At 33.8% G+C, this 10,553-nt stretch overlaps 1 protein-coding gene across 1 annotated transcript; it reads right to left on the bottom strand.

Annotated features, from left to right (window-relative positions):
- Positions 1-5,981: 5,981 nt before the first annotated feature.
- On the bottom strand, positions 5,982-6,917 carry LOC131837843 (olfactory receptor 6C2-like). Its single transcript, XM_059183508.1, has one exon. It carries the CDS (start codon positions 6,915-6,917, stop codon positions 5,982-5,984), a length of 936 nt encoding a protein of 311 aa, XP_059039491.1.
- Positions 6,918-10,553: the final 3,636 nt, after the last annotated feature.

Below are 10,553 nucleotides of genomic sequence, written 5' to 3'. Positions count from 1 at the left end.
TCAAATCTATAGATTGCTTTGGATAGTATGAACATTTTACCAATATCATTTTCTCCAATCCAAGAGCATTGAATGTCTTTTCATTTATTTGTATCTTCAATTTACCTCATCAGTGTTTTATAATTTTCAGAGTACAGACTTTCACCTCCTTGGGTTAATTTATTCCTAAGTATTTTATTCTGAATGCTGAAATCTTTTCTGTTTAGTTGAGGAATATAACAGGATGTCCACTCCCACCATTTCTATTTATTATTTTACTGGGGGGACCCAGACAAAGCAATAAAGAAAAAAATAAATATAGTAGCCTGTCATTATTTGCATATTATTTGATTGTGTATTGACATATTTAAAATTCACTACATGTAAAATCACTTGAATTAATCACTAAATTTAAGAATTAGTAATTACTAAATTTGGGAAGATTACTAGATAAAAGTCAATATTAAAGAACAATAATACCTCTAAAACTAGCAACAAACAATTAGAAAATAAAAATTTAAAAAGTCCATGTAAAATAGCAATGTGTTATCAAAGGCTGAGGAATGAATCTATCAAATACCAGTAATATGTCTATCAATGTTGTGCAAGGCCTCTATACAGTTAAAATGAAAATATTTTTGAAAGTAATCAAAGACACAAATGAGACTGTTTTAGTGGATTAGAGTTCTTAATGTTATAATGACATTAATTTCCCCCAAAGTGGCCTGTTGGTTCAATGCGATCTTAAAATCACTGAAGATAATTTTTTACTTGTAGAAGTTGCCAAGGTTTTTAAAGTTTTATGAAAAACAAAGGACTGATAAGAACAAAGTAAACTTGAGGAAGTAGAAGATAGTTATTTGGATTACACTACTTGATATGAAAACTTATTATAAAGCTACTCTAAATAGAATAGTATAGTGTTGGTTCAGAGAGAAGCATACCAATGAAATTAAGTGATGAAACCTCAAAAAGATTCACTCACATATCAACTGATGATGACAAAATTGCCACTGAATTCAAGGAGAAAGGTGAATTTTTTCAAGAAATAATTCTGTTATTTTGATATTCACATGGAAAAAAAGACCATACTTCTCTATCTCAAACCATAGAAAAAGTCAATTTCACATGGGCCATTAACCTTAGTTTGTAAGAACTGTGAGTGAAACTTATATAATAGAATATAGTTATCTACCTTCATGATGTTTAGTTAACAAAGATTTCTCAAACAACAAATCCCCCAAAACAAAACAAAAAACGAAGAACCCTCTATCAACAACAGAAATGAAAGGATGGATTGGACTTCATTAAAGTTAAGATCTTTTGTTTTACAAATTTAACATAAACAACATGAACAGACAAGACATAGATAAGAGATAACTTCAGTATTCGCCTCTGACAAAGGACTGACATATAGAAAATTAATAAAAGTCCTAAAAATAAATTCAAACAGAAAGAAATCTAATAGAAAGGACAAATTATTTGAATAAGCACTTCACAAAACAGGATGTCTGATACCTGAAAAGCATATGAGGGTATTCAACATCATCAGTCATAATATGGTAAAAGTTAATAGGTCTGACAAAGTTTCATGTTGGCAAGAATATGAAGCAATTATAGTACATATACATTGCTGATAGGAAGATAAATCAGTACACTATTTTTGAGTGTTGTTTGAAAATGTCAACTAAGCTAAACATATGGCTAGCAGATAGCCTATCAATCCACTTTTAGTCCTATATTCTACAGATGTGAGTGTTTATGTCTGCCAAAAAAACATGTACAAGAATGTTCTTTGACCTTTATTTATAATAGTCACATATAGGAAACAACCTAAATATTTATTAATAGGAGATGGCTAAATTAATTGTGCTATATTTCTATAATAGACTATAACTTATAAATTGCTAACACAACAACTTGGACCACTCTACGGACATGATGTCAAACAAATGAAACTAGACCCCGCAGAGTACATTCTATGTATTCTTATTCATTTGATGGTCGTGATTATACAAAACTGAGCCTTGGTATTGTAAGTCAGCGGAGCAGATGCATTTGAGAGGATATTGATATTGAGTGGCATGAAAGAGATGTCTTGGGTGCTGAAAATGTGCTGTATCTGGATCTGTGTAATGGTTACATGAGTATCAGTACTTTTGAAAACTCATCAAGCTGTACACAGTGAATTATGTGCTATATTATATATTATCATCAATGTTTAAAAAATTTATATTTTTAGGGGCGCCTGGGTGGCTCAGTGGTTTGGGCTGCTGCCTTCGGCTCGGGTCATGATCTCAGGGTCCTGGGATCGAGCCCCGCATCGGGCTCCCTGCTCCGCAGGAAGCCTGCTTCCCTATCTCTCTCTCTTTCTGCCTGCCTCTCTGCCTACTTGTGATCTCTGTCCTTCAAATAAATAAATAAAATCTTTAAAAAAAATAAAAATAAAAAAAAAAAATAAAAAATAAAAAATTTATATTTTTAGAGAGTCATACTGAAATGTATATGAAATAATATATGTATCTGTTTCAAATAATCAAGTAGGGGTTGGAAGGAATAGACCTGTTTGTAGATGAAACAAGTTGGCTATAAATTGATACTTGTTGATGTGATTGAGATAGTACTGTGCATTATGAAATTTTCTCTATGTAAGTTGAAGAGAAATGAAGTGTTTGACATACAGCTTGGGGTAGAATAAGCACTCAAAAATAATTTGTTGTTGATATTAAGATTTTTTAAAAAGATATTTTTAATATTTTAGACATTTTAAGGAATTTAGGAAACTAGTTGTAATTACCCTTGGGCTGAAAAAGTCTTAGAACAAGACCTATTGTCTTAGAACAAGACCTGGAGGACTATAACTTCTCAGTCTGGGCCCTCAGGTAAGCTACTATTAGTGGGCCTGAGCAGTAAGGGACTTTTATTCCTATAACACAGGCCTCCTCTAGCAACTTGTCTCAAGACAGGTGAGGGTTATTATTGCAATCTAAATTCCCAGAAACTGACAATTTCTAATAACTTAGTCATTAAGTCCACTCGTCTCTGGAAACACCCAGTTTGTCAGATCAGGGGCTCTGGATGAGGAGGATATAATTCTTAGTATTGTCTCCTTGGGAGTGAAGTCACCTACTAGACCAATGAAGGAAATGAGAGAAGGTTGGGCAAAGGTGAAAAAATGATGTGGAAAAATGATTCCACCAGAGTCAGATCTTTTGAATGAACTGCAGTTAATGCTGTACAACAATTGATACAGAGAGTTGCCAAAAAGTTCTGCCTGCATTAGAAGGAGCTTCCCAGGTTTCCTGACCTCATTGCACTCAGCCGTCCTTCCTGCCTACTCGATGCCAAGGAGTATTGCTCTTAAAAACCACATTGCTTACATATTCAGATTCCCATTTTTTTCTTAATTTATATATATTTAAAAGTTCAACACTTTTTAAAGGAAAATTAGTTATGTTATGCTAGTGATCACTACATTTATATTATCTTTTGAAAGTTCTTTTCATTCTTAACTCACAGATTAATTTCATTTGTACATTATTAATCTTACATTAAAAAGATGTACTGCATTTTATAGGTTAAGTCTCTGTGAGCCTTTTTTAATATTAGGGATAATATTTTTAAATGTTACTTATACTGATTTCATTCCATGTACGTTTTACTTGAGGAGTCTTATGAAAACATCTTTTTGGCTAAAAGTGTTTCCTTGGTGAATTTTTCTTTAGTCAAATACAGAATTTGGGGTCTAATAAACAGACCCTATATTCTGAGTCCACTACTAACCAGCACTGCTTAAATATCTGAAGCATTCCTATAGAAAGGTGATGTAAGGCACATATTTAATTCAGACATTTCTATAGCCATATTATAAATTAATCTCCCTGATATGAAGAAGTGGAGATGCAACATGAGGGAATGGGGGATAGGAGAAGAATAAATGAAACAAGATGGGATCGGGAGGGAGACAAACCATAAGTGACTCTTAATCTCAGAAAACAGGGTTGCTGGGGGGAGGGAGTTGGGAGAGGGGGGTGGGGTTATGGACATATTGGGGAGGGGAGGGTATGTGTTATGGTGAGTGCTGTGAAGTGTGTAAACCTGGTGATTCACAGACCTGTACTCCTGGGGATAAAAATACATTATATGTTTATTAAAAAAATAAATTAAAAAATTTTTAAAAATCCATTTAAATGGTATATTTTATGTAATCAAATATATCAAATATTATTTCACAATCAAGGTCCCTGAAATGTCATTACAATTTTGTTTTACTTCCTTGTATTTCAAGGCATCAATGAAGGGGTCCAGGAAGTAGTTCTGAACATAGGAAGTATGGAGCCCTGTCATGCCCTTATTAACAGCCACTGTTTCCAAGGCTGACTGTGTACTATAGATGAAAGTACTGCTTCCATAGGTTTCCTTTGAGTTGTAGTTATTTCTGTGCCTAATTAAGATACATTTCATGTTTTTACTTGTTTTTTATTTTTTACATGTTTCTCAATAACTAATGCATATAGTTATAAAGGTGTAGAAACAAATACAGATATGGATACATATAACCACTGTCTGTAGAAATTTACTTGTCCTCTGAAAAACAATCTGAGGGTTATGAAGGGGCGGGGAGTGGGAGGTTGGGGGAGCCTGGTGGCGGGTATTATGGAGGGCATGTACTGCACGGAGCACTGGGTGTAGCGCATAAACAATGAATTCTGTTACACTGAAAAGATATTAAATTAAAAAAATGAAAAACAAAAACAAAAATAACCAAAACATATAAATAAATAAAAAAAATTTACTTGTCTTTTAAGAAAAATTGTTAGCACTTTTACTTCAAATTAACCTGCTAGTCATTGATTTTTTGGATACTCAAAATTGTGAGAATTTACATTTTATAATTCAGCTTAGGCATTAAGAGGCAAACATTTGTCATAGCTTCCTTTTTTTCACTTAAAGATATTTTTGTTGTTTATAATTGTGAAAGGTGAAATAAAATGGAGTCATTGATGTCAAGGGGTTTTAAAATGCATCTGGGAGGCCATTAAGGAGGTGGGCTATATGCTTGTCCTCATCAGGTAGAACCATGAACTCCTGAACCGGGCCTAATCCCAAATACCTCAAGGACTCTGCAAGAATATATACAACTTGCTGCAGTAATGGACTTTTGCTTAGTGATGGCCTTAGGGACCAGTTATGTTTATCCAAGATTAGTTTTCTGCTGCTAACACCAATTGATGTTTTTGTGGACAACTTACACAAGCATTCCCTTTTTATCTTTAAAACCCCTGATTTTTGCTTCCTAGTAGGACATTGTTGCCCAGCTCTGGTACCTGAATTATAATTCTTTGATCCCAAATACACACTTTTGCTTGAGTATTGCTTCCTGACAATTGTATGTTGACAGTAATGTTCATATTTTATTTAATGCACTAGTCACATATTCCTTCTAAAGTGTAAGGCACTTAAGGGCAAGAAACCTGTAGGTTTTCTATTCTGTCTCCAGTTCCTGAAATGGTCCCTGGCATCAAAAATGCTCTTAAAAGCTAGAACTGGAAAATGCAATACACAATTACTCTATCCAAAATATACAATTAACTCATTGGTTCTGCTTATTTTGTCTGCATTTTTGTAAAGGCTTGTTAAGATGTGAAGCATTCTTTTGTTCCTAGAAATGTATCACATTTTCTTTTTAAGAGAGCTTTGCTTGGGTGGCTCAGTTGGTTGGGGGTCTGCCTTGGGCTCTGGTCATGACAGTCCTGGGATCAAGCCCTAATTAGGCTCACTGCTCAGCAGGGAGTCTGCTTCTCCCTCTCTTCTCCCTCTACTCCTCCCCTGATTTGTGCACTCTCTCTCTCTTAAAATAATAAATAAAATTTTTTTTGAAAAGAAAGTTTTCTGAAATAGACTCTTTGCTAGAAAGAAATGATGTAAAAATTTAAAGATACATACTTAGGAACTAAAGATAATTTTATGAAAATGTGGTTCCCTAACTTTAGCAAATACTATTACTTCTTTGAGAATAATGCAATTCTTCTGACCGAGTCTTTGACAGCTTGTTTTACTTGCTTGTTTCTCAAGGTATAAATGAAGGGGTTCAGCATAGGAGCAATGGATGTAGTAAGGACTGCCGCACCCTTATCAATGGCCACTGATTCCTTTCCTGAAGGCTTAACATACATGAAAATACAGCTTCCATAGGTGATGGAGACTACAATCATGTGGGAAGAACATGTAGAAAATGCCTTTTTTCTTTGCTGGGGAGAAGAGAATCGTAGAATAGCCTTGATGATGTATATGTAGGATAGAAGTACACATATGAGGGTCATAATGAAGGTCAACACAGCACAGACGATGACCATCTGCTCTATAAGCCATGTTTCTGAGCATGATATTTTTAGGAGGGGGGATGCATCACAGAAAAAATGGTCAATAACATTGGAGTCACAGAATTCCAGATTTAGGCCCAGGCTAAGTGGTGGAAGAATGATCAAGAAGCCAGCTGTCCAGCACCCAAGGATGAGTCTTCTACAGACCTTTTTGTTCATGATGGTCACATAATGCAGGGGTTTGCAGATGGCAACATATCGATCATAGGACATGGTGGCCAGGAGAAAAAATTCTGTTACACCAAAAACATCAGTAAAAAAAATCTGAAGGGCACAATTGTCATATGTGATTGTCTTGTCATCTGTTAATATGTTGTACAAATATCTGGGAATACAAGCAGAGGTAAATGAGATCTCTAAGAAGGAGAAATTTTGTAGGAAAAAGTACATCGCATTCTGAAGGTGAGAATCTATGAAGGTAAGGGAGATGATTGTCAGGTTCCCAGTTATACTCAACATGTAAGTGAGAAATAGAAAGATGAAGATCATAATCTTCAGTTGTGGATCATTGGTCAATCCCAACAGGATAAAAGTTGTTATTGTGTAGTTTCTCATCATTGACTTCTGACTTCAATTCAATCTGCATTTAAAATTCAGGTATATTTGATATAGATGCAGTGGTAATTAATGGGAAAAAAAACTAAGCAAATAATCACATGCATTTACAAAATTTTTGTTTACAAATATTATCAATACACTGGGATTCTAGGTTCTACAATTGGGTGTTTTTGGTAAATTCAGAAGGTATTTTAAAAAATCAGAAAAAACTGTATCACACTCCAAAATGTTATGGGTGCTTCCTTCTCATTACATTTTATTTGCAATTTATATATTTGTTACTTATACCTGGGATTTGATTTTCCCGACAGATAGATTTGACTGCTAATGTTTTGTGAGATCATTTTGTTCCTATTCACAGACTGAATCCTAAAGCTGAATCTTCAGTTTTCATTATCACCTTCATACGTTTCCCTGAAGTTTTGTTTTGGTAAGGAACAAATCACAAATATTTTGACTCTCACTATATAGGCTCTGCATATCCATTACTGAAGATGGTGAGCTCTAATATTATAATTTTATAAATATGTGTTTCCTAAAACAACTCCTTTCTCACTCACCCATTTCCCTGACTTTCATATTTTCTTTTTAAAATTATAGTAATTTCCCACGGTGGTATGGAAGACAGGAAGTATTTTGATGACAAATATATGTACAGAATGATAATATGTATGTGTTGGATGTAAGATATATAGGGATGTAAAAAATAATTACAATTTTTCTTAGGTTTCAAACTGTTTAGTTGAGGTTGAAACACATTTCAAAATATTGTTATTAATATCACTAACTACAAAAAATTTCAGATTGAGCTATTAAACACATTCTTCAAGCATGGCTTGCTTTAACTGTGACTCAGTTTTTATAATCTACAGAATGGAAATCATATTTTCCTTCATCAAAAAATTAAAGACTAATATATAAAGTACTTAGAATGTACATGACTGATAAAGAGTGATGTTTATTTTAACTACTTCAATTACCTTGTCCATAATAATTTACCTTTTAGTTACCTTACATTCAATCATCAATATGCTACAGTCCTGTTTTGTTCTCAAGAACCTACTGAAATAATATGTGCCAGAATTTATCACTTTTGGTTTTTTTTTGCTTTTAAAGTTTAGGGAATTTCTAAGTAGAATGTGTACCTTCAACCACCCGATATTCATAGCATTCTCTCTTAACTTACCTTAATACCACATACATGTTTACCTGCCATCTTTTGGCTTTCTAATCTCTAGATACTTTTTTTTTTTGCCGGTCTCTCATATGTTGTCATAATTTTTAACACTTTTAAAAAACATTTTATTTATTTATTTTGTCAGAGATAGAGAGCACAAGCAGGGGGAGCAGCAGGGAGAAGGAGAAGCAGGCTCCAGGGAGCCTGATGTGGTACTCGATTCCAGGACTCTGGGATCATGACCTGAGCCAAAGGCAGATGCTTAATGGACTTCATGACCCATGTGTCCCAGTTGTTAATACTTTTTTACTTCTTAACACAATGATCCCTTTGAGTGTTTTCTTGAACTCCTAATTTCTAAAAATGATTGCGCTTCAGTTACATAAGCAAATGCACTCCAGACATAAATGAATGTCCAAATGAAACTCTTAATTTTCTGTACTCTAATCCTATTTCTCCCCCTATGTTGTTTTTTTTTTAATAATCTAACTTGTATATTTATTGAAGCTTTATTATATGCTAGATACTGAAACCTGCATTTTACATGGATTATCTATCTGGAGTAATCTTCCCTCCACTGTTCTGTGTTTCCCAACCCAATCTCGGTTCCCAGTCTCCAGTTTTGCTGGGCATGCACATCCTCAGCCAGCCACTGGTTAATAGTTTTTAGTTCCCAGAATTTGCATTTGCGAGACATATCACTTCATCATGGAATTCAAATTATGCAACTATTAGGTGACCTCTTATTTATTGTTGCTTAAACTAATCTTATCCGTAACTATACACTATCCAAGAATAAAGTGCTCTAAAAATGATGTTTAATACCCAGATTAGAAATGACATTGCAAAATTTTTAAAAAATATATTTATTTTAGAGAGACAGAGCATGTGTATAAGGTGGGGGTGGGGCAGAGGGAAAGGAAAAGAGAGAGAGAATTCTAAGAAGACCCTGTACTCAGCAAGGAGCGCAGCCTGATGGAGGGCTCCATCCCAGGATGTTGAGATGATGACCTGAGCCAAACCCAAGAGTTGGTTGCTCGACTGACTGAGCCACCATGGTGCCCTTCCATTGCTAAATTTTATATAATCAGTAAACATTCACTTACTATAGGTGAATATGACCCAAATCTCATAACAAATGTAACCCCAAATGACAGGATTCATAATACTTACACTCTGGCAGTTAATCTTAGCTTCTCTCTATTAAGTTAACTACAATTATTCTTACAGCTACAACTTGAAGATGCATATAATGTTGAAAACTAGCAACAAAACTTCTGGTCGCTACTGGCTGAGTCCAGCCACTCCTGCAGTAACAGCTCTCAAGAATATACATACTTTCCTTGCAGTTTTTATCTTCAGGTGATTGTATCAATTCCTGCACAATAGCTGTAGTGCCATCACAAGCCTAGGAAACAGCTTTTTAAAATTTTGTTTTGTTTGTTTTTTTTTAAACTCTCAGCCGTTGAGAAGAAAAACAGGTTCAAGGGCACTCTGGAAGAGTGGATGTTATGAACTGTTCTGCTGAGAGAAGAGAATTTTCCAGTTTCCCAAGCTTGATATTTATTTGCCATATCTGCAGCAAAATTAATAAACAGAAGAGTCCTTGGTGACCCAGGCTCAAAAATTGCTAATGAGTCATCTGTGTAATCATCTTGTATCATTTGACCTTAGGGTAAAAAAAAAAAATAAAAAATAAAAGTAAACTTAACACAGTAGCAGTGGGACCATGTCCTTTCGAGACAGGAAAAGCAACAGAGTCATTTAAGAGACTGGTAGGAGAACATTGACTCTTAAACTAGTCCAGTTTTTTTTTTTAATTCTTATGGTGTAAGGTAGTTAAAAGATGATAGATCTCCCTCTCTGCATTTTCGAATAGTTATGGAATGAACAAATTATATGTTAAAACATTTGATTAGATATATAACAACAGAAAAATCATTGTGAAATATTAGAGGTAATATTTTGGAGAATACCTTTCATTCTTTCCTTCCTGTAATCACATGCATGTTTGTCACATATAGTAAGTACAAATGCACGAACATTAAATTAAAAATACCTCTGTATCGAGATATACAAGTTGTCTCAGTTATTTTTCCCTTAGAAGTGTGTAAATCTTGTTATATCTTAATTACGATTGAGATGCATCATTTTAAATCTATTTAATTTTGGTACACTATATTAATATGACATCAGAATTTAAAACAAAATTTATTATTGTCATAAATGTAAATTGCTTCCAAAGTTTCACCATTGTAAAATATCACTGTATGGATAATTATACTGTTTCCAATTACCTTAAATCATTTTAGCTTCTTTTTATATTTTTTATCATTACAAAAAGTTTTATAATGATAAAAAAATGTGAAAATATATTTTGTACATTGTCAGATAATTGATAGAATTGAACTTTCTTCATAATATTGATATATTTCTTTTTTTTTTTACCTTAAATA

Source organism: Mustela lutreola, chromosome 8 (genome assembly GCF_030435805.1).
Source record: "Mustela lutreola isolate mMusLut2 chromosome 8, mMusLut2.pri, whole genome shotgun sequence".
NCBI lineage: Eukaryota > Metazoa > Chordata > Mammalia > Carnivora > Mustelidae > Mustela > Mustela lutreola.
Note: the sequence above shows the minus strand (reverse complement) of the source record. Positions and strands in the feature narration are given on the sequence as shown.

Excerpts from the sequence above, each read along its gene's own strand:
- LOC131837843 (XM_059183508.1), bottom strand. The coding sequence starts at position 6,917 with ATGAGAAACTACACAATAACAACTTTTATCCTGTTGGGATTGACCAAT.